Consider the following 24,175-nt stretch of genomic DNA (forward strand, 5'->3'; position numbering starts at 1 on the left):
GTGAAAGCTCTTAAAATGTCCTCCGCTGCTTGTGGTGACTAGTCTGTGAAGAGAGGACACAACTAGTTCTAGTCTCCACACTGCACTCTTGTGAGGTTTCAGAAATGTCTTATTTGCCCAGTGACTACACCAAACTTAGCTCAATTATATTTACTTACTGTAGATACTAGTTAAAAGTTAATAAAGCATTTAAAAAACCATCTGCTTTGTTCCATTTGTGTCTTGTATGTGTGATTTGGTTTCTCCTGGATAAAATCCTCAGTGAAGAAAGAGCTATCTAAACCAGAAGGAGAGAGAGCCATGTCCCTAACAGCAAACCCAGGCAAAGATACTGGGCAGCAGATGCACCACTAGAGGACAGTGTGTGGCCTGAAAAGCCATCCCTGCCCTGATTCTATTTCAGCTGTAAGCATATAAGTCATGGCTGGAATACAGGAGTAAAGTAGCCAGATAAAGAAGGATTTTAACTTCAAAACTAAAGTTAAAGTTGACTGCATGTGTCTGGTATGTCATGGCTCTTATTTTTACTGCCCTCATTAACAGGTCATCAGGGGCCTTTGGGGTAGAATGTGAGGTAGAGAGTGACAAACCAGCTTGGCGCTCCACTAGGTCTTCATTGGAGGCCTGCACATTCTCCTTTTTAAACCACTAAGCTGGTTTCCTGGCCTGTGGAATTAGCATATTGTGCTTATTTTGAAAGATTCCAAAATTTTTTTTGGAAAATAAAAAGTTGATATAACACAAAATATTATCAAACAAAAATAGAAAAATTATAAATATCAAACCATTTATTTTTTTAGTAAAAATCATTTGATACAGGGTCACTGTAGAAAGATTAGAAAATACACATAAGCAAAAAATATTCTTACTTCACTTAACCATCTCATACTTCATTCAACTTCATCCACTGAGAGTATGCAGTTCAGTGGTGTTAGAACATTGAGTTGTGCGATCTACCACCATGGTCAATTTTACATTTTGTATCACCCCAAGGAAACACTGCACCCCTTGCTAGTCACTCTCCACTCACCTTTCTAGCCCCTGGCAACCACTCATGTATTTTCTGTGTCTATGGGTTTGCCTATTCTGGACATAATGTGGCCTTTTTGTGTCTGGCTTATTTCACTAACCATAATGCGTTTGAAGTTTATCCACACTGGAGCTCTGACAGAACTTAATTTCTTTTTAGATTTTTTTAATTTGTATTTTTAGAGGGGGAAGGAGACAAACATCAGTGTGTGAGAAATACATTGACCGGTTGCCTCTTGCATACCCCCAACTGGGGACCTGGCCCATAACCTAGGCAGGTACCCTGACTAGGAATCAGACCAGTGACCTTTTGAGTCACAGGCCAGTGCTCAGTCCATTGAGCCTTGCCAGCCAGGGTTTAATTTCTTATTAGGACGATGTAATAGCCCTCTGTACAGACCACATTTTCTCTGTTCACCTGAGGCACATTCGAGTTTTCACTTTGTCTATTGTAAATAATGCTAATAACATTTGTATTTAAGTCTGTGGATATACTGGGTTGGCCAAAAAGTCCATTCAGTTTTTTTTCTGTAAAATAAAAGGTACACTTTTCATTTTCACCAATAACTATTGACGCATATTTTGAGTATGCTGGCTATCTCCCACTATTGGCTTCTAGTGGGTAGAGGCCAGGGGTGCTGTTAAACATCTTCCAATGTAAGAGAGCCCCACAGCAAAGAATTACTTGGCCAAAATGTCAACAGTACCAAGAAACTGCAAACCACTTTTGACATGTTCAATCAGGCACAGCACCTTCTCATACACTGCCAAAATGTTTTGCATTTCAGTTTTTTTTAACCTTTTTTGATGTAATAAAGCATAATATGCCAAAAATGTGTCTTTTCTTCCATCTTCAATATTAAAATGGCTGCACAAAAATTCAATTTGGGTTTTTTAAAATGCACACTGATATGACAGCTGTCACAATAACAAAATTACTTAAAGACAACTAAGCACTATTAAAGCTATCATATAGAAAAAACTAGAACTTTCTGGCCAACCCAATATATTTTCACTTCTCAGGTGTATATAATCCTAGGAGTGGAATTTCCGGATCATAGGGTGATTCTGTTTACCATTTGAGTGTGTGTGTGTAAAACAGTTTTGAGAGCAGTGACTGAGACATTGCTTGGTATCTATAAACTACTGTGTACTTTAAAGCAGGGGTGTGAAACTCTATTTTCACCCCAGGGACACATCAGTCTCACAGTTGCCTTCAAAGGGCCAAAATAATTTTAGAATCGTATAAAGGTAACTACTCCTTAACAGTTAAGGAGCTGAAATTACATTTGGCCCTTTGAAGGCAACCCGAGAGGCTCATATGGCTGATAGGAAAATAAGTTTGACACCCCTGCTCTAAAGATTCCCTTAGTTCCTGTATCTGACAGTGCTACAAACCAAACATTTAATTGCGTGTGTTACAAAATCCCAATGTCATTTGAATCCCCAGCCTCTCCGTGTTTCTCATGTGAAAGGGCAACAGTTGAGCAGGGCCCTGAAACCTGGAACTGGGATGTCTGGTTGGTCTCAGTTGAAGCTGACCATCAGGAAGCCCCCAGTCCCTCTGAGCAGCCCCTTCTGGTGAAAGTAGTCTGCTTTCTGGTGTCTGGGGGCTGGTGTTCCATTGCTGGAGGATTGTGTCATTGCCTCACTTGAGCAGGTGCCTTGCAAGGAGATACCCATTGTCCTTGAAATCCTCTGCAACCACCCCCTGCTGCCATTAGACCCAAAACTAGGGTCCCATCACAGCGTGCTCCCAGGTGTACCTCCTGAGTACAGAGTAGCCAAGGAGGGAAGGGCCATGGCAGGCGCACAGTCAACTAGTGTAGGTGCTTGAATGTTTCTTAATTGTTCTAGAGCCATGGACGCTGGGGCTCTTGCCCCTGAGTCTTAAGAATGACTACTTGCTGCTCTAGGCCCCCCCCCGCCACGCCCCCTGCCCCCCCCCCCCGCCCCCTGCTACTTGTTAGGATGGTGGGGTGGTGACTAGGTAATCCATTTTGCCTGTTTGTTTCATCTGTAAAAGGGTGTGACGGTGCTGATGACAGCAATAGTATCTATCTCATAGGGCTATGGACAGGATTTTGGAAATGCTATCAGAATGTCCCCATTGAGAGCTGTCCTGCCTTCCTGACTGGTTTCTCCTCCCCAGCCACTACCTCGGCCCTCCGCCCGCCTCAGCCCCTTTTGGGCCTCATTGGGGTTGTTCCAGGGCTCAGCGCTATTTGGGCCCATCTTTCCTTTCCCTGGACAGCCTTCTCCTCCTCTGCAGCCTTAGCTGTTCGCACTCCCTCCGAAACGCTTTTGCGCTACTGGTGCTCCCTCTACCCACCATTCATCGCTGCCTTGTGCCCGCCTGCGCCCAGCGGCCAGTCCAGCGCTGCAGGCCCTGAGCCCGAGGCGCTAGGTTACCCCCGCGCTCCAATCAGCGTGTGGGCGTGGCCCAGATCACGTCAGGTCATTTGGGTTTTGTTCCGTCACTCATTAGGACTCAGCCAATCAGCGCCGCCAGCGATGCGCTGGGCAACGCCAGAGTAGCAACCACCAGCCCTCAACAGGCTGGAACCCGGTTGGTTGCCCACGGCCTGGCATTCCTGAGAAGAGGGGCAGGCAGCTACCCTGGCCCCCAGAACGAGCCGGACAAGGGCACTGCTTCTAACCGCACGCTGATCGGCGGTGGAGGGCAGCGGTATGGTCAGAGAAAAAGGGACGCTAGGGTGGAATAGGGTTGGGGGTGGGGAGGTGGTGGGGAGGGGGAGGGGTGCAGGGAGGGGAGGGTGGTAGTGGATGGAGGTACAGGTAAGGATGGTGGCATCCCAGGCCCTCCTGGACTCCTACAAGGGAAGGAAAGTGATGCAGAGACCCAGAGCTCCAAAGCAGGGGTCTGGCAGCTGAGTTCTCCAGCCAAAGCATACCTACCCATAGACACACCGGCCCAGTTGTGGCCTTACTTGCCACAAGAAAGTAAGAGAATACCTCCTTATGCCCCAACTGTGATACCAACTGCTGGGCCATGCTTGGGATCAGAAAATCAGTGGTCTGAAATTCAGGAATCCTGAAACAGTCCCACCTGTGATTCCCTATTTGGCGAGGAGGACAAACAGCAGTATAGAACATTCAGTAGGAACACAGCAGTGCACCAGGGGGTGTAGAGACGGAGATGAAAAAAAGTCCCTGCCATTAGTGTATGCCAATGCCCCTGGAGCACGCTGTGATGGGACCCTAGTTTTGGGTCTAATGGCAGCAGGGGGTGGTTGCAGAGGATTTCAAGGACAACGGGTATCTCCTTGCAAGGCACCTGCTCAAGTGAGGCAATGACACAGTCCTCCAGCAATGGAACACCAGCCCCCAGACACCAGAAAGCAGACTACTTTCACTAGAAGGGGCTGCTCAGAGGGACTGGGGGCTTCCTGATGGTCAGCTTCAACTGAGACCAACCAGACATCCCAGTTCCAGGTTTCAGGGCCCTGCTTCTCCAACCACTGCCCTACCTTTCACACGAGGAACATGGAGAGGCTGGGGATTCAAATGACATTGAGATTCTGGAACATACGCAATTAAATGTGTTTGATTTGTAGCACTGTCAGCCCTGCAGATACAGGAAATAAGGGAATCTTTAAGGCTGTCATTGAAGTTCCCTGCTTGCCATGCTGTGACTTAAGCAGAGGGGAAAGGAACCAGAACTTGAAAATAAGGGGCTGATTACTCAGGTTAGAGGGCTGACATGCAAAAAGAGACAGCGAAGTACCAAACAGTACTGAAAGAAGCTGCCACCCCTAAACAAGGGGAAGGAGAGGAGGGGTCGGTGTCATTGGAAGCCTAGAAGCCAGGATGAGGGGCGTCGAAGAGCCAGAGCCTGGATCTTTGAGGAGGGGCTGCTGCAGTTTTTCAGGCGAGGAAGCGACATCATCAGCTAAGAAGGGGAACAAGGCAGGAGCTGATTTCCAAAGCACCACCTTCAGCTAACTCATTCTTTGGTGACATCTCTTTGTGACTTAATCCATCCGTTAAGATTTATGTTTCAATAATTATGTTTTTTATTTCTAATTTTTTTCAAGTCTTCCTGGGCTTTTAAAATTGTTTTTGTGTTTTTTTAAATATATTTTATTGATTATGGTGTTACAGTTGTCCCAAGTTTTCCCCCTTTGCCCCCTCTGCCTGGTACCCCCATTTCTTCCAGCAATCCCCCCATTTAGTTCATGTCCATGGGTCATGCATGTAGGTTCTTTGGCTTCTCTATTTCATATGCTGCTCTTAACATCACCCTGTCTATTTCTTACCTACCAATTTGTACCTCTTAATCCCTGCACCTTTTCCCCCATTCTCCCTCTTCTCCCTCCCAGCTGATAACCCTGCAAAAGATCTCCATATCTATGATTCTGTTCCTCTTCTAGTTGTTTGCTTAGTTTGTTTTTTTAGATTCAGTTGTTGATAGTTGTGAATTTGTTGCCATTTTAATGTTCATAGTTTTTATTTTTTTCTTACATAGTTCCCTTTAACACTTAATATAATAAGGGTTTGGTGATGATGGACTCCTTTAACTTGACCTTATCTGGGAAGCACTTTATCTGCCCTTCCATTCTAAATGAGAGCTTTGCTGGAAAGAGTAATCTAGGTTGTAGGTCCTTGCTTTTTAAAAAATATATTTTATCGATTATGATATTACAGTTGTCCCATTTTTTTCTCCTCTTTATTCCCCTTCGCCCTGCACCCCACTCCTACCAGCATTCCCCAACCGTAGTTAGTTCATGTCCATGGGTTGTACATATAAGTTCTTTGACTTCTCCATTTCCCATACTATTCTTAACCTCCCCCTGTCTATTTTCTAACTACCATTTATGCTACTTATTCCCTCTACCTTTTTCCCCATTCTCCCCCTCCTCGCTGATAACCCTCCATGTGATCTCCATTTCTGTGATTCTGTACCTATTCTAGTTGTTTGCTCAGTTTGTTTTTGTTTTAGGTTCAGTTATTGATAGTTTTGAGTTTGTTTTCATTTTACTGTTGAAAGTTTTCACCTTCTTCTATTTCTTAGATAAGTCCCTTTAACATTTCATATGATAAGGGCTTGGTGATGATGTACTCCTTTAGCTTTAACTTATCTGGGAAGCACTTTATCTGTCCTTCCATTCTAAATGATAACTTTGCTGGATAGAGTAATCTTGGGTGTAGGTCCTTGCCTTTCATGACTTTGCATATTTCTTTCAGCCCCTTCTTGCCTGCAAGGTTTCTTTTGAGAAATCAGCTGATAGTCTTGTGGGAACTCCTTTGTAGATAACTGTCTCCTTTTGTCTTGCTGCTTTTAAGATTCTCTCCTTATCTTTAATCTTGAGTAATGTAATTATAATGTGCCTTGGTGTTTTTCTTCTTGGGTCTAACTTCCTTGGGACTCTCTGAGCTCTTGAACTTCTTGGAAGTCTATTTCCTTCACCAGATTAGGGAAGTTCTTCATTTTTTTTTTCAAATAAGTTTTCAATTTGTTGCTCTTCCTCTTTTCCTTCTGGCACCCCTATGATTCAGATGTTGGTATGTTTGGAGATGTCCCAGAGGCTCCTTATGCTATCCTTGTTTTTTAGAGTTTCTTTTTTCTTGCTGTTCTGAATGAATGCTTTTTTCTTCCTTATGTTACAAATCGTTGATTTGATTCTTGGCTTCATCCCCTCCACTGTTGATTTCCTGTAGATTTTTCTTTATTTCACTTAATGCAAACTTCATTTCTGCCTGGGTCTTTTTTATGCGGTTGAAGTACCAAATGAGTTCCTGGAGTATCATGATAACCAGTGTTTTGAACTATGTATCTAATAGGATGCTTATCTCCATTTCATTTAGTTCTTTTTCTGGAGTTTTGTTCTGTTCTTTTATTGGGGCCATATTTCTTTATCTCCACATTTGGCAGCTTCCCTCTGTTTCTGTAGAAGCTGCTTTGACTCCCGGTCTTAGCATGGCCTATGGTAGAAAAGGCACCTGTAAATTGTATGGGGCAGAGCCTTAGGTAGTCGCCAGGGTGGGGCAACCTGTTTCACCTCTTTGTGGCTCTGTGTGGGGGAGGGCTTGGAGAAGAGACAGTGCTGGTGCCTGGCCTCTGGAGATTTGTCTGGAAGGGAGCTGTCTCCCATCACTCAGTCTGTTGCCATTCACTTCACATTCTCCCTGTGTGCCACTGGTGCCCTTCCAGCTGTTGCCCTGGCGCTGAATCCCAGAAGGGTGGGTCTGCATAAGTCCTGAGACCTTTGTGAGCCCTTTAAGAGGAGTCTCTTGAGAATCCTGCAGTTTCTTCTGCTGCCCCAACCCCCACTGGCTTTTACAGCTGGAAGTTATGGGCACTTATCTTCCTAGCACTGGAACCCTGGGCTGGGTAGTCTGGTCTGGGGCTAGGATCACTGGCTCCCAGGGTATCCCTCCCAATTTTTATTCAGCACATGTGAGTGTGGGACTGTCAGTTCCACCACCACTCTGCACCCCTCCATGTCTTCATGCCTCCCCAGGCCTCTCCACCTCCCCCTGCCTTCCCACATCTCTGCCTCTCCTACCCATCTGGATGAATGAGGCTTCTTCAAATCCTTCATTGTCAGACTTCCATACAGCTTGATTTTCTGATGAATCTGGGTGATATTTGTTTTGTAGCCTACTTGGAATTTTTGCTGTAGTTGTGTGAGGAGGCAAAGCGTGTTTACCTATGCCTCCATCTTGACCAAAAGTCCTATTTTTATCATTTTGATCCCTTCTATATTTTTGTTTTGTTGTGTCTCAGAGGCCATTGAAGATTCTAGGAGTTGGAGTAACTTTATCTCGCAGTAATGCAAACAATTTGTAAATATCCATGAGAACTGTTTTCTGATCCCATGGGAATTCAAAAGCAATATCAATTTGGTTTCTAAGTCCCACCTTATTAAATACAAAGTAGAAGATGGTTCTCTTTCTCGCTGTCCTCACTTCCTTACGTGCTGGCCAAGGCCTGGGGGATATTCACCCGGGTTCGCCCTTCACACCTTCGGAACACACTGATGTGCCACACGCACAGCCCAGGAACCTCTGAGTGAGGGAGCGAGCCAGGCTGCAGGGCATTGCCCGCAGAAAGGGGGCCGGGCTTGGAGCACAACACCTGGATCCCCAGCCTGCCTCGGCCACTTGGTAGCTAGTGATCCAGAAAACCGCTGACCCTTCCTTGTCCTGTTTTTCTCATTTCATCATCTGGAAAATAAGGAGAACACTGCTACCAACCTCCAGGGGCTGCCGGGGCGAGGGGATGGAGGAGCCCAGGCACCCACGTAGCAATCACGGCCATTACCGAAAGTTGCTGTCTGGCCCCTGGCCGCTGTGCTCTGGGGACATCGACAAGGCCTGTCCTCTCTTGGATGGACCTGCTGATTCTCCAGGAAGGTGGGCAGTGTCTTCAGTTTTAGACTGCTGCCCCATCTTCAGTGGGGCACCTGGGAGTCCGGGGTGGGCGTCCCCTTCCAGGGAGGGTGGGTTTGCTCCACCAGGACGGCCACAGTACTGCCACGATGGGAGGCAGTTCCTTCCTCAGCCAGGGGTTCGCCAAAGGCCCTCCACCTGCGGCCAGGCCAGGTAAAGGCAGCCCTGCTCACTGATGCTGTGGGTATGGGGTTCTTGGCCGTCTCACCCAGACCCAGGATAGGTTGGACCTGCTTCTTTGTCCATCCCTGGGCTTCCTTTGCACCGTGTAGGTGTCCCGTCAAGAGCACTGGTTTCAGCCCTGGCTGGCGTAGCTCAGTGGATTGAGTGCGGGCTGCGAACCAAAGTGTCGCAGGTTCGATTCCCAGTCAGGGTACATGCCTGGGTTGCAGGCCATGACCCCCAGCAACCACACATTGATGTTTCTCTCTCTCTCTCTCTCCCTCCCTTCCCTCTCTAAAAATAAATGAATAAAATCTTAAAAAAAAAGAGCACTGGTTTCAGGTGGGATCTCAGGTCTGCCTGCTCACCTTCAGAGGTCCATGAACCCTGAGTGCCTTGGAGACCCAGCCGGGCAGCACCTCGCTGGGCCCCAGCCCCAGCTCACCCTGCTGTTTTCTTTGCTCTGATTCCCCAGGGATTTCCTTCCCTTACCTGCAGACCACCTATGCATTTAAACAATATTACCGAACACTTCTCATTGCATATTTCCTTGTCTTTCTCCCAAACGGAACTGGCATCCCTGGAGTGCAGGGGGCTGGGAGTCCAAAAGGCACGGCCACTAGTCCAGGCCCAGGCAGCCGTGGATGTGGATCTTGTGGTCAGCACCCCAGGCCACAGTGACGGACCAGCAGGCCCACCCAGCAGCCTGGGTCCGTGAGCAATTAGCAATCCAGACCCAGAAATTCTGCTTCAAGTCTCCCCACTCATCACAAGTGGGAGGAGGCCGCTATGTCTAAGACACACAACCCACAACTCACCAAATGAGAGTTTAATAAATTTTCCCTGGCTGGTGTGGCTGAGTAGATTGAGAGTTGGCCTGTGAACCAAAAGGTCACCGGTTCAATTCCCAGTCAGGGCACATGCCTGGGTTGTGGGCCAGGTCCCCTGTGTGGGGTGCATGAGAGGCAACCACATATTGATGTTTCTTTCCCTCTTTCTCCTCCTTTCCTCTCTGTCTAAAATAAATAAATAAAATCTTAAAAGAAGAGTTTAATAAAGTTGATAATATAAATATGTATGGCTTCTGAAGACCCAAAACAAGCACACCTAATCTTTTAAGACAAAAGACAGACTGACAGGAAATATTAGCAGCATATGTAACAAAAGACTAAGCCCTGTTGTATAACAAGTAGGATCTTTTGAGGGGACATTTAGTGTTTTTGTTTAATTTAATGAATTTTTTTAAAGATTTTATTTATTTATTTTTAGAGAGAGGGGAAGGGAGGGAGGAGAACATCAATTGGTCGGCTCTCACATGCCCCCAACTGAGTACCTGGCCTACAACCCAGGCATGTGCCCTGTTTAGGCACCAAACCAACAACCATTTGGTTCCCAGGCAGGTGTTCAATCCACTGAGCGACATCACCCAGGGTAAAGAGAGAGAAACATTGATTTGTTACTCTACTTATTTGTGTGTTCATTAGTTGATTCTTGTATGTGTCCTGACCCAGTATAGAATCAACAACATTGGCATATCGGGACGATGCTCTAACCCAGAGGTCTGCAACCCCTGGGCAGCAAGTCGGATCCATGGCCTGTTAGGAACCAAGCCACAAGGGCAGCTCCCTGAGCTCCGTCTCCCCACTCCCACCCTCAGCCCTGGAAAAACCTGGTCCCTGGTGCCAAAAAGGCTGAGGACTGCTGCTGTAATCACCCTCAGGTGGCAGTATGTTAATAAACACTATGCTACCTGTGCAGGGACACAGTGGGATATTTTACAGTTTATTTATTTTTAATTACTTTAGATAGAGGGAAAGGGAGTGAGAAAGAGAGGGGGAGAAACATGGATATGCAAAAGGAACATCAATTGGTTGCTTCTTGCACACACCCCCACCCCCGCCAGGGACCTGGCATACAACCCAGGCATGTGTCCCGACTAGGGATCCAACCAGTGACCTTTCGGTTTGTGGGATGATGCCCAACCCACTGAGCCACACCAGTCAGGCTTAAATGCCCATAGGTTTGGGCCTGGCAATTCTACTTATTGGAAATTATCCTAGAGCACAGGTGGCAAACACAAAGCCCACAGGTGGAATCTAGCCCTCCACCTTGGTTTATCCGGCCCAGCACCTTCTTTCTACCCAGCAGCAGTGCAGAGCTCTTTGTGCCTAGTTAAGGAGTAGTTACATGTATACGGTCCTAAAATTACATCCGGCCCTTTGAAAGCAACCATGAGGCTCATGTGGCCCCCGGTGAAAATGGGTTTGACACCCCTGTGGACCTAGAGGGAGACTGACACATGTTCAAAGCTGGTGATTGCAGCATTAATATGATGGCAAAACAGAAAAGAAAGACAATGTGACAGTACATCAGTTGGAAAGTCGTTATGTAAATTACAGTACACGTATTCTATCAAATACCAAGCAGCCAGAGAAGAAATGAGCTAGACATTTGTGTATGGACATGGAAGGATCTCAAAGACATATTACTAAGTAAAAGAAAATCACAATCAAAATGTAAGGTGTATGTTTTTTAAAACTGAATAACTATGTTGGTGATTGCATATAAAAATATAGTTAGAAATGAAACAAAATTGTTAACAATCTTGCTTAAAATAATATTGGTTTGTAAAAATTTTCTATTATGTGCTTTAAAAGTTTGCAGGGTAGTGATGTAAAATGGTATGGCCACTGTGGAAGCCACCTCAGCTGGTTTTGTTTTGTTTTTTTAAGCTACACATCCGTCTCCACAGTGCCAGCCACTGCTCTCCTGGACACCTATGCCAAAGAAATGGAAACCTATAATCACAGGAAACCTGCGCGCCAGTGTTCATGCATGTTATTGGTAGACGCCTAAAACCGGCAACACGCAGCACACTTCTCAGTGGGTGAGTGCTTGAGCGAACACTGGTTGACCCGCCACAAGGACGATCGCCAGCCATGCAGAGGAAGAACGTGGATACATGCGACAGCTTGGATGGACCTCAAGGGCATCATGTGAGTGATAAAAAAACAAAGAGCTCACCCTAGGCTACATATTGCATTGTTCCATTTATGTAATGATCTTCAAATGACAAAACCATAGGGATAAGAAAAGAATAATGGCTGCCCTGGGTTGGCAGGAGGAGGAGAGAGGCTGTGGCTGTGGAAGATCAACTTTAGGGATCTTTGTGAGGGAACAGACTGGACGAGGACAGCAGTGCTAGTCTTGAATCTGTGAGCAAGGTGAAATCGTGCACACACGCAAATGTAACCCAGAGCAGTTCTCGGATGGCACCAATGCCATTTCCTGGTGTGCAGTTGCACTATGTGTGCAAGATGCTGAGGCTACAGAAGTGCAAGTGTTCCCCAGGTGCCTTGGACATTTTTATGTAAATTCCTGTGAACTTAATTACCTCAAAATACAGGTTTACACCACAGGCACAGTAGCAGGGCGTACAGTGGGTTGCAAACAGGGCAACTCTCATGGCTCTGCTCGAGAAGTCCCTGCTTTCTGCAGGAGGGCACCTTCTTGGCCGCCAGTCCACAGTCAGCTCAGCCCCACTGCCCAGAAAGAGGCCCACAAAGCCTGAACAAGACAGGAGGGAAGGAGATCGGCTCTCTTTGATTGAGCAGAAGTGTCCATCAGGACTGAGGGGCTGGGCTTAATAGAGCAGTCTGGGGGCCAGTCTCTTCACAAGCCAAGGTATTCATTGGCAGAGCTAGCCTTGAAAGTATGAGCAGAAAAGCGGTGTTTCTGGTGGTAGTGCTGAAATCTGTGCATGTCCTACACGCACGCAAAAAATGCTTGGCTCCTTTGTTTCTGCCATCCTCCCGCCCCCTCCTTACCAGGTGCACTGTACCCAGCCAGAGTCCCTGCTTCCTGGAACCTGGGATCTATGACCTCTCCCCAGGAGAAGCCACCACGGAGTATACAGGCTCCAAGAGATTGTGGGGTCTCTATCAGGTGGCCTGGATCCAGTCAAGACTTCCCCCACCATCCTGAGAATGCCTGGCCCTCCAGATGGCAAGGGACAGTGAGTGTACTGGGCCCCCAGGGGCCGGATGAGGGAAAAGGAGGGCGGCGATCCCATTGGGATGGCAAAAGACAAGATCACTCCAATTCTGCACTAGCCTGAGAGTGCCCTTGCTCCAAGCTCATGGGACTTTCCATTCTACCCAGAATGTACCCACCACACACACTCCCGTACACGCTCCTTGCTGGGCCCACTGTGTTCCAGGCCCTCCTGAGTATATCCGGATGGGTTTCTGCAAAGCATAGACTACATGCATGTGTGCAAACACACATGTGCACACACACATGCAGGAGCCCAGTATCCAGGGAGAGGTGGACAAAGTTGAGGCCAGTTGCTTGGGAATGTGCATGCTTCTGAAGGTGAGGACTGCAGGAAGTAACAATCTTCCATGTGGCAATTAACAGTGGTGGACTTGGGCAGGGAAACCTGCTGATGCATGCCTGTTCTCCAGGACAGCTGCGGTTGCAGCCATCAACTGTGCCCCCCTATCTCAAGCCTAAGGAGGTTAAGGTGAGCCCTGAAGAAAGGGCTGGTAGGTGTCACGCCGGAGGGTGCAGGAGCATGAGACCGCCTGGATGGCTTGTTTAAACCAGGGTCAGGGGGCCCGCTCCAGGTCACTGATCTTGCAGATCTGAGGTGGGGCCTGAGAACAGGGGACTCTCACAATCTCCTGTGGTGCCGATGATTCTAGTCCAAGGACCCCACTGTGAGAAGCCCTTCTTTAAAGACCTGGAGCTCTCCTAGGTGTGTGTCCCCTGCCCTGCTTGCGGCTGGCTCCCTCGCAGGGTCCCCGCAGCTGTGAGGAATGCTGGGAGGGTGCTAGCCCTGGAGAGAGCAGGGGCTTCCTGTTTAGCAATAGTGACCCAGCCCCACCCGGGCCCTCAGGAGGGCCCTGTCCACAGCCCAGCCTGGGAAAGGTGTCGGGTTCTGTGCAGGTGCTCAGCAGTTCCCAGACTGCATCTGGTAACATCTGGGCACGTGGGGGAGAGAGGGGCAGAGGTCAGAGTTGTGCCTGGCCCTGGGGACGGAGAGAACTCTCCAATGAGGCAGAGGAAAGACCCAAACCGAGTTCGGGGATGGGAAAGGGCCCAGAACATGGGCCCCAAGGGCAGGAGCATGGACTTGGGGGCCAGAAAGCCATTTTCTGCCTGGGACGACCCTGACAATGGTCAGGTCTGTGGGCACGGCCCGCCCTCTAGCTGGTGTGAGGCCTCTACCTTTCCCGCCTAACATCCCTCACCAAGAGGGTCTCCCAGCTCCTGGGTGTCACTGCCCAGCAACACCACCCACCTTCCTTGGCCAGTCTTTGCAGCGGTCAGTGGTCGGCCTGTGCTCAGCTCCACGGTGGCCTGTTGCCCAGTTGGAGCAGCAGGTGAAGTTCATCACCAGTCACTGGCCACCACCGGTTGTCCCTGGGATCCCAGCACCTGAGCCTATTCTGGCTCTGGGGACAGACGGTGGAGTAACCTTTGGCTTCCGTTTGCCACCTTTCCCCTCCCTGACCCGTTTTCCTTTGGGGTCACCAGGCTGTTCCCTGTGCACGGGTTCCAGCCCTCGCTACCTTGATGATGGAGCCCTGAGTCACATCTTGCCAATATTTTTTTCCCCACTTTGTCACTTGTCCCTGGACTTTGTGGTTTGGGGTTTGCGTTTGGTCAGGCAGATGAATTTGGTTTCCGTGTCATCAGACCTTCCAGGCTTTTCCTAATGGCTTCTGGGGTTTCTTGTCAGTTTGCTTCAGACCTAGAGCGTTCTGCTGTTTAAAAGATGTTATTTATTTATTTTTTAGACAGAGGGGAAGGGAGGGAGAAAAGAGGGAGGGAAACATCAATGTGTGGTTGCCTCTTGTGTGCCCCCCCACCGGGGACGTGGCCCACACAACTCTGCAGGCATGTGCCCTGACTGGGAATCAAACCTGTGACCCTTTGCTTTGCAGGCCGGCGCTCAATCCACTGAGCCACACCAGCCAGGCCTAGAGCCTTCTTCTTTTCTTTTTCTTTCTTTCTTTCTTTCTTTCTTTCTTTCTTTCTTTCTTTCTTTCTTTCTTTCTTTCTTTCTTTCTTTCTTTCTTCTTTCTTCCTTCCTTCCTTCCTTCCTTCCTTCCTTCCTTCCTTTCTATCTTCCTTCCTTCCTTTCTATCTTTCTTTCTTTCTTTCTTTCTTTCTTTCTTTCTTCACTTACTTACTTACTTATGAAACCCTCACCTGAAGATATGTTTATTGATTTTTTAAAAGATTTTATTTCTTTTACTTTTAGAGAGAGGAGAGGTGAGGGAGAAAGAGAGGAGGAGAAACATCGATGTGAGAGAGATACATCAATCAGTTGCCTCTCGCATGACCCAACTGGGGACGTGGCCCGCAACCCAGGCATGTGCTTTGACTGGGAATCGAACTGGCAACCTTTCAGTTCTCAGGCTGACACTGAATCCACTGAGCTACACCAGCCAGGGCTGTTTGTTAGAGAGACAGAGAGAGAGGGAATTAGAGAGCGAGAGAGAAACTTTGATTGCTGTTCCAGACATGCAGGCACCCATTGGGTGAAACCCGCATGTGCTACTACTGGGGACTGAACCCGTAACCTTGGTGAGTCGGCACGACGCTCCAACCGACTGCACCACCTGGCCAGGGCCCGTTCTCCACTTACACTTGTGTGTTCGTTCCCTGTTGCTGCATAACAACCTGCCCCGAACGTAGAGCCCTGGTGCGACTGACACTTGGGACCTCCCAGGGCAGCTCCAGGGCTTGGCTGGGAGTTCTGGCTTGGGATCTTGCACAGGCTGCAGTCCAGGCATCAGCTGGGCTGCAGCCCTCTGGCCTACCTAGTGGGGGAGCTCTGCCTCCAAGTTCACTCACGTGGACGTGGCAATGGGGCTCAGCGCCCCCGCCCCACGGGCCTGTCTGCAGGGTGCTCAGGGCAGGGCTCTCCCAGAGCCAGGGGAGAGGGTGAGCAGCCCCCAAATGGAAGCCAGGCCCTGTAGGACTTTATCTCTCAGCAACGTTCCCTCACCTCTGCCCTGTGTCTAGGGGGCACACAGAAGGACCCTGAACTATGCTGGGGGAACGACGACACCCGCTAGGGTGAGGGGTGTTCCGTTCACGGCAAAAGACAAGGCTCCCAGGAGTGTCCCTGCTGCTGCATCTGGGTGTCCAGGAGCGAGGACTCCTGGTGCCACACAGAACAGGCCCCCTCAGGAACGGGTCCCTTGTCATGGTGGGGGTGGCGAGGTCTAGCCCGGCAGCAAGACAGGCAGGACTGGTGTTTGTCAGGGCAGAGTGGCTCTTTGTCTTTAAAGCGCTGTAACCAAATCCCACAAGAAGCCAGAGGAGAGAAGGATGTGCGTCAGAGCCCCCATGTGCCCACGGCGTGTACTCTCTGCCCTTTGCAGGGGAGTCTGCAGCCCTGGTGGCAGCCCCAGGCCCAGGGGCAGGAAGCTCTTCACAGCAGCTCTTGCCAGCGCCCTGCCAGTCCCCACCCAGCAGCTCAGTCTTGCCCTGACACCTTCTTCCCCAGGGACTCGGGCAGCTGCCCTGCCTGAGGCAGGGTGACCTCTCCCCGCACACAGGCACCTCCTCTTCCCCACCCTCCCCTCCAGCCTTCCACCCTGCAGCCTGGAAGTGTGGGGGCAGGAAACAGTGAGGTGCAGCCACATTATGGAGCTGCAAGCTGCCTAGCCCCTTTCCTGCAATGGGGGTATCAGGTAGCCCTGGGCTGGGTCCTGGCAGCTGGGTGTGGTGGTGGCAGGCGCCAGCCTGGCAGGGGGGCAGCCGAGTGTCCCCTTGTTCAGGAAGGAGCTCCCACTGTGGCTGAAGGAGGCCCTTTGCATGTCGTTGCCCTGGAAACACACCTGCCCTTCCCTGCCTGGGGGCTCAGAGGTGACTTCCCCGATGACGCGCTTGGTGGCTCTGAATTTGTCACACAGTTTCTGTGGGCAGTGAGGGTTTTCTTGTTGGCTCTTGCTGCTGGGCAACACAGGCCCTTGGCAACAGCTCCTGGCACCGTCCGGGGGCTGCTGTGTGTTTCTTGAACCCAAACACAGCGAGTTTCAGGGGAGCGGAAGCAGAGAGCAAGGTGATGCTCTCTGGCCTTGCCTCAGGGATGCTGGTCCTGACTCCTGGGGACAATCAGCCAGGCTGTTGCGACACAAGGTCCTGGGGGTCCTGTGGAGATGCTGAGGCCTGCGTGGCCCCACGCCACAGGGCTGGGCCATCTGACCACTGACCGCACCGTCCTGCAGCCCATGCCTGAGCTGAGCCCCACCTTCCTGACCCTCGGCCCTGGGCAGGAGGGACAGTGAGGGGGCCCATGTTCCCTGCAGCCTTCCCTGGGTCGGGGGGGCACCTGCCCACAAAGGCCGTGGAGGGCTGGACGGGCACTGGGTCCTCCCTCAGCCAGCTGTCCATGGCATCCTGCCCTGGGGGAGCTGGTCCTGGTGGCCTGCTCTGAGGATGGGCACAGTCACAGCACGGGCCAGACTCTGTCCCCACCCACTATCAGTGACCATCTGTGGCTTTCACCCTCTGCCTGAGGACCTGGCTCCACTCCCAGGGGGCACGGGCTGTCGGTGCCACGCCTGTCTTTGGCAGCTGTGCTGACCCACAGGCAACCTCTACCCCCGCCCCCTGTTCGGCGACTTCCTCAGCCCTGCTCCTCTGGCAGCGGCCTGTCCGGGCTCAGGGGGACCTGCTGTGACAGCTGCGGTGGGTCACGGAGGTGGCTGAAACCAGCCTGACCTCAAGTGGCACAGTGTCCTCTCGTCAGGGAATGCCCTCCCTGGAGATGCCTGGGGCCTGAGGAGCAGCCTGCTGTACGTGACAGTCCCTGCCCTGTCGGGGACCTGTGTGCAGCTGGGATGGGCCCAGGGCCCTGCAGTGGGATGAGACCGTCCTGAGCTGTCCATCTCCAAGTGCACGTGATGGCCCGGGGCCAGCACCCAGCACCCCGCATGCTCACTGACCCCGACTTGGCGGTTACCCCTCCTCGGCCCACTGGCTCCATTGAGGTTCCCGGAGGCTGCCCCGGAGCACCCTGGCCCCGTGCCTGGAGTGGGTGAGGGTGCCTGTGCTGGGGGGGGGGGTCCCCAGACCAGTGTTGCCCTTGTTGACATGCTGGTACTCCCTCACTGTCAGAAAGAGGTGGGTGGCCCAGCCCTGGGGGTCCACCACTCCTCCTTCCCCACCTGGGTCCCTCCAAGCCTGCTGGGGAGACAGGCAGCAGGGAGGGTCAGGGGCAGAAGGGTGGCTGGGGCAGGGGTGGAGGCTGGCCTTGTGGTGAGGGTGGCCAGCTCGGCCCTCCCCCTGCTGCTGTGGGAGGCCCCCAACAGGCTGACCAGCCATCTCCTCCCCTGACTTCATAGTGAGGTGGGTGAGCGGGGGGAGGGCACATGGCAGGGACCTCTCCTCCACTGCTGGCACCTATTGGCGAGCAGGGCTTGGGCATGGGGACTGGTGGCCTGGGCAGCTGCCTGGGCCTGATGTGGCCTCTGGGGAGGGGACAGGGACTCCTGGTTAGCTCGGCTCAGCTCTGGGGCCACCTCCAAGGGAGCCCCACCAGGCAGGCATTTGGGAGAGTAAGGGAGGCAGGACTGTCTCCTCTGAGGGGCCTGCCCAGGGAGGGGCAGGAGGCTCTGGTGGCTCAGGGGAGGGAGGTGCGCTCCTTGCGTGCAGCATCCTGGGTGCCCACTGGGCCGAGGGGAGGAGGGGTGCCTTGGGGATCTCTATCTGCCCACTGGTGCCGACCTCTCTGGGCCTGGGCCTGGCTCTGCCTGTTCCTGCCCCCCCTCTCCAGCTGGGTAGCTTGCAGAAGCCTCCAGAGTCCACCCGCCTCTGTCCACTGCCGGCCTTTGATGACAGTGGGAGGGAGAAGTGGTGGACCAGGGAGTTTTATTCAGCTGTGTCCTGAGCCCCTGGGGTGGACTGCAGACTGGCCACCCGGAGCCCAGGCCAGCGTTCCAGCCCCAGGTGCAGTAACGCAAGGTCCCAGTACCACTTTCCAGTTCTGTTAAGTTTCTCCGAGGCCCTGGTAGTCCAGCCTCTTGGAGCCACAGGATGTGTGTCCCTCGGGCTGTCCTCTTGGAGGCTGCCTGCTTGGTGCCAGGATCTACCTGGCTCAGGAGGTACCCTCCAGAGCTCAACAGTGGCTGTTGTGCAGCATGGTGGTCAAGGCAGGGACACCCGTGGGCCTGCCCAGTGCTGTCTGCTGCTCCCCCTGGCCCTGTCCAGGGGGCTCATTTCATGGGGGAGGTCAGGAGTGGGATTTCTGAGCTCCACCCTTTGTCCCAGCAGCAGGGCACTCCTCTCTGTACGCCCCACCCCCAGGGTGCATCTCAGCTCCCCCCACGGCCACCCACAGTGCTGTGTCCAGCACCCCAACAGGACCTGTTGGGCCCATGGAAGCAGAGCCATGACCTGTTAACCTGCAAGCAGCTGTTGCCCCCGCTGTGTCCCCAGCACCCCTGGAGCCCTTGGCAGGGAAGCAGGGAGTGGACGTTGGCCTGTGTCCTGGGGAGTAGGAGTGCTGGAGCCCTCGGTCGCCGTGTGTGGGGGACCTCAGAGCTCTAGGGGCCTTCTGGGAGCGTGGTTCCCTTGGAGTTCTCAAGGACGGGGAGTAGGCCCAGAGCCCTGGAAAACACTAGGTGGAGACCTTCAAGCCTGGGGTTCCCTTGGGGGCCCAGGGAGCCCTCAAAAACCTTTGGGTTGGGGTGCCCAGGGCACTAGGGAGCACTCAGGTGCCCTTGTGGGGCTCCAGAGCTCTGGGGGTTGGGTGTGAAGCATGGGGATGGGGGTACACAGAGCCCTTGGGATCGCTGGAGGGGTACAAGAGCATTCAGGGTCCCATGAAGCCCTGAGTAGTGACACCAGGCCTGCGGGGATGTCTTAGGGGAGATCCAGACACCTCAGGAGCTATGGGGACTCCTGGGGATGGGCATGTCCTCAGAGGTTTGGGGCAGGGGGCCAGGAGCCCCCAGCAATCCTCCATCTGGCACACGGTGATGAATGGATGTGGTTGCCCTTGGGGATGAATGAATGAAAAGGGGGTGACTACATCATAAGAGTGTTGTCTCTTTTCTTATGCAGACGTCACAGTGGCTGCCAACCACACTTATCTAGCCTCCCCCTTTTTCCTGAAACAGGTGGGGGACCAGAGACTTAGGGAAACCGATCTACCTTAGAAGCCGTGGCATCTCTCCTCCCTTCCTTGGGATGCCCCGAGCCCACGCCCCTTCCTCTCATGCTGTCCCTTTTCTCCACCCCCAGCTACTCCAGAGCTTTGGCATGTCAAACCTTGCCACTTCCCCAGGCCCCCACCTGGGGTTCACTAGGCTCTACCTGCCTCTCCAGTGCAACAGCAGTCCCGAGCAGTGCTAGGGGGGCGGCGGGGGGAGGCGGGCGGGGGGGCTGTCCCTCCTAACATACTTGATTTGGGATCAGTTGCTGAAACAAGCTGTGTCACTGTGCCCCTCTGGGCTCCTGGTTCAGCCTACTTGTTCTGCCCCTCCCCCCATACATGCTCACTGACCTGAGCATCAGTGACCAGGCAGCATTCCCTGACCCTGCCCACCCCCCGTGGAGCATGACGGTCTCAGCCCTCGCACTAAGATGGCGAGGGGCAGAGTCTGGAGGTCTGGGGAGTCCATTGCCACAGGTGGCAGCAGCTTGCAGCAAACAAAGGAGGCTGTGGCTGTGGGAGTGGTGAGAAAAATAAAAGCAATTCACTTCTTTCATTTCTTTGTATACTTTAAATGCACAAAAAGCACATTACTTTCAGGAAAACGTACAACATATTTGGGGCGAGACTAGGACGCAGCAAGGAGAAATTACCAGGAGCTGTGCGTAGGGAGGTTCCAGACCCAGCCCTCAACTGAGCTGACCATGTGGCCACAGACAGCGGAGTCTCCAAGGCTCAGCAGCCCATGCTGCTGCTGTGTGGGCACTGTTGCAGACGGGAAGCTGGGGCTTACAGAGTCCCACCACCTGTAGCAAGGAGTCAGTCAGATGTGAGATGGATTGATGCCAGAGTGCCACCTGTCCAGGAAGTCCGGGCCTCACCTGTGCTTGCCATCTGCCTGATCAGAGCAGATGACGGCTCCTCCATTTTCCCAACCTTTGCTGGCAGCGTACCAAGAGAATGCACAGCCTCACATGGCATTCTACCCTGTGTCCCCTTAGCATGTACTTTTAAACACATATGTAAAATTTGAGGACTATGAAATACAACAGAAAAACTGGAGATAATATAGTCAGCTAAAGAACTGAATTACCCAGATGATGGGGCATTTCAGAGTCCTGGGAGCCTTCCCCATGTCTTTAAACAAGCAGCTTTCCAGAAGGCCCACTGAGCACAGCTGCCCTTAGACAGTTTGGCATCAGCTCTTCCTGGCTGAAACATCCACAGCCAGCATTGCGCATGCAGCCTCACCTGCATTTCCAACGGGGCTTTCCACACCCTGTGGTTCTGCAGTAATTTTCGTAAGTAGTTATAAGAAGTCTGGGAGTGGACCCCACAAACAAAGCACAAATGTATCTGTGGGTAGAATATGATCCATACCCCAAGCCCAAAGCAGAAAGGGAGAACCAACAAAGCCAGGTGGTAACCCTGGAGACCCATGGTGGAGGCCCCAATCAGAGGACCCCAACCCTTCTCTAAGCAGGAAGAGCCAACTCATTAAAAATAAACGGTCTTTTTATTGTGTGTCCAGGAAAACAAGAATCAGGGTGGCCTTTGGTTAATCCCCACAACAAGATGACAAGAACAGGAGGCATGCAATGACAATAACTATGTTCTCCTCTCCAGAAGGGTCTTGCCCTCCTGGGTCCTAAGGATCAGAGGCAAGCAAGGTCAGGAGACTCCAGAGGAAGGCCCATGATGCTATGGAGGGCCTGGGTCTGCTGCCTCCCTGGCAGGACAAGGCAGGGGGAGCAAGCACTACCCCAGGCCAGGCCCAGCACCCCTAAGCTAGAACAGAGAAAAAAAAACCCCACCCCCTCCCCAAGCAAACACTGCTAAGGCAATTGGCCAGAACTTCCAAGAGTGGCTGGCCACGAAGCCAGACCGACCCTCAGGGCTCCGTCCAGAAGGGGTTGCTATCCTCAGCCTGCATGGAGTAGTACACTAAGAGCAGGAAGGCAGCAAATCCCAGGAAAAGGAGCAGCTGGCCCCAGAGTGGGACCTGGCGGTCCTGGCCCAGACCAGCCCCAGGGGCCTGCTTTTCTGGCCGGATGGCACGGCGGGTGAGCCATGATGGGGGAGAAGATGAAGACGAGGACACGGGAGTGGTGGAGGACGTGGGATAATAAGACAGGCCCAGGGAGCTTCTGGAAATGTTGGAAACTGGGCGGTAGTGCGCGATGTTCTGGTAGGCACTGTCCCGGCCATACATGGGGCGTTCCCTGAGGCAAAGAAAGGAGCAGATGAGCCCAGAGGGCCTGGGCCCAGGATCAGTCCTGGTCCCTGGCCCTCCCCACCACTCACCCATCCTTGCCCTCCTCTTCGGAAGAGAAAAGACCATCATCATGCACCTAGAAGAGAATCAGGGTGAAGAGACTAACTAGCAGGATCAGCATGGCCCTCAGTCCGAACTTCCCTGACTGGTTTATCCTGACCATTGCCTAAAGGCTAGAGCCCTACCCCCCTCCAGAACCCTCCTGAATTCCTGGCATTCTCTACGTGGGGCTTTCCCACTTGCTCTGTAACCGTCCTGGCTGCCTGCAGCCTACCCTCTGCTCCAGGATTCTCAAAAAGAGCTCAAACCAACCTCCTAGACCAGGGTACAGAGCGTGCCCCATGTATTCTAGTCAAACAGTCCTGACAGACCCCTGACCAGGCAGGTATTGAATCACCACATTTCTTTCTGGAGGCTTGAGAGCCACCATTTGCAGCCAGGGCCCCCCCTGATTTATCCAAAACTAGCTATGACCCCCTGAGGCTGTACCCAAACAAAGGGTGCCTAAAAGATTGCTCACCTGGTGGTGAAAGGTGTCAGCATCTGAGAGTGCAGCTGAGTGCTGGCGGAAGCCCTTAGATGTGCCCCTGAACTCAGGCTCCCCGTAAGTTCTGGTGCTCAGGTAACTCTCCTCATAGTAGTCATCATTATAGCCTTGGGCGGGGGGGAGCAGCAGTCATAGAGGAGTCAGTAGTGTCCCCCACCTGGCCCAATGACCCTAACTGAAATGCCATTTGGGGGCCGTGACAGTCTCTCCCCTCCAGGACTGCTGAGGGACAGTGGAGATTGAGGTCTCAGGTTTTCCGGGACACTAAGGTGTCTGAGGGAGTGGAATGAAGATGTCAGGGCCCACCCCACTGATACCTTACCCTTGCTCTGGTAAAGTAAGGCGTCCTCCTTCTTGGGCAGATCGTACATATCCGAGTCCACCGATGCTGAATCTAAGTCTGAATGGCGGGGGGGGGGGGTGGGAAGCAGAACTATTTGCCCCCAAGCTGCCTTCCCCATGTCCCTCCTGGCCAGCGCCCCTGCCACACCCGTGCGACCCAAACCTCCCTATAGCCCAAACCCAGTCCCCACAGACAGCAGGTGGGGCTCTGGGGTGGGGGCCTCACCGGAGAACCGAAAGGAGAAAGAGGATGTGGACGAGTTCGAGTTCGAGGGCGAGAGCCTCCGCCTCTGGGTCTCGTACTCGAAGATTTTCTTTTCATAGAGCTTGCGAGTGGAGCCTGGCCAGACACAGGGCGCGGGATGGTCAGGGATGTGGGGTGGTCACGAGCGTGGGCCTGGAGCTTGAGGAGGGAGTCCCAGGAGGGGTGGCTAGGGCCCGGGGGGGGGGGGCACAGGGCCGAGCTCGAGGAGGGGGCCCGCCCGCTGCCGCGTACCCACAACAGGTCCGTGCGGGATGTTGTACTGGCGCAGCACGGCGGCCAACTCAGCGTCCGACAGGACCGCGTAGTCGTCCATAGCTGGCAGCAGAAGCCTGGGGGCAGCCCGGGCCTGGCAACACAGGCCTAGCTACGGCTCCTTGGAAGCGCAGCTGGGACAGCTCGAGCGCCTCGGGAGCGGCAGAACCGGCGTTACGCCTGCGTCACCCTTGCGTCACAACCGCGGGCTCCACAGGCTGCGCGCGCAGCGCAGGGCGGAGCCAGAACGCTGGGAAGCAACCAGTGCTGACCGGTATGGCTTTAGGAGAGGGCGGGGCGGGGACAGTAAGCCCAGACGTCACAAGTGGGTGGGATTGGCTAGAGGAGAAAGAGGGGCGGGAAGTGAGCAGGAGCCAAAGCTGTGCGGACTGGTGGGACCGTGGGAGTGGGCGGGGCTGCGCACCAGGGGAAGGGATGGGGTCGGCAAGCCGGGCGTCACGAGCCGTGGGGTTTGGGCCAGACTTGGGAAGGGGCGGGGCCTGCGGTGAAGGAAATGAGTAGATTCTACAGACTAAGGGAGTGAGGCGGGGTATGGCAAGCCCCGACGTCACCCGCTGAAGTGTAGGAGCGAAAAGTGAGGAGTGAGGCCCCTGTGAGTGGAACCGGCAGAAACCGGCCAGGGCCTGGGAGCGGGGCAGGGCCAACGCACTAGGAGTTGCTTGCAGTCCAAGAGTTACATGGGCCTTC

The 24,175-nt window shown here is 52.7% G+C and overlaps 1 protein-coding gene across 1 annotated transcript; it reads right to left on the reverse strand.

The window, feature by feature from the left end:
* Positions 1–21,283: 21,283 nt before the first annotated feature.
* On the reverse strand, positions 21,284–23,667 carry EMD (emerin). The gene is made up of 6 exons (XM_045845431.1): positions 23,447–23,667; positions 23,177–23,290; positions 22,931–23,008; positions 22,582–22,715; positions 22,091–22,137; positions 21,284–22,008 (listed from the first exon to the last, which is right to left on the reverse strand). Exons 1-6 carry the CDS (start codon positions 23,526–23,528, stop codon positions 21,678–21,680), a joined length of 786 nt encoding a protein of 261 aa, XP_045701387.1. The 5' UTR covers positions 23,529–23,667; the 3' UTR covers positions 21,284–21,677.
* Between the last annotated feature and the right edge of the window lie 508 nt (positions 23,668–24,175).

The sequence above is a fragment of the Phyllostomus hastatus genome, unplaced genomic scaffold (genome assembly GCF_019186645.2).
Source record: "Phyllostomus hastatus isolate PE091 unplaced genomic scaffold, TTU_PhHast_1.1 phas_contig_471, whole genome shotgun sequence".
Taxonomy (NCBI): Eukaryota; Metazoa; Chordata; class Mammalia; order Chiroptera; family Phyllostomidae; genus Phyllostomus; species Phyllostomus hastatus.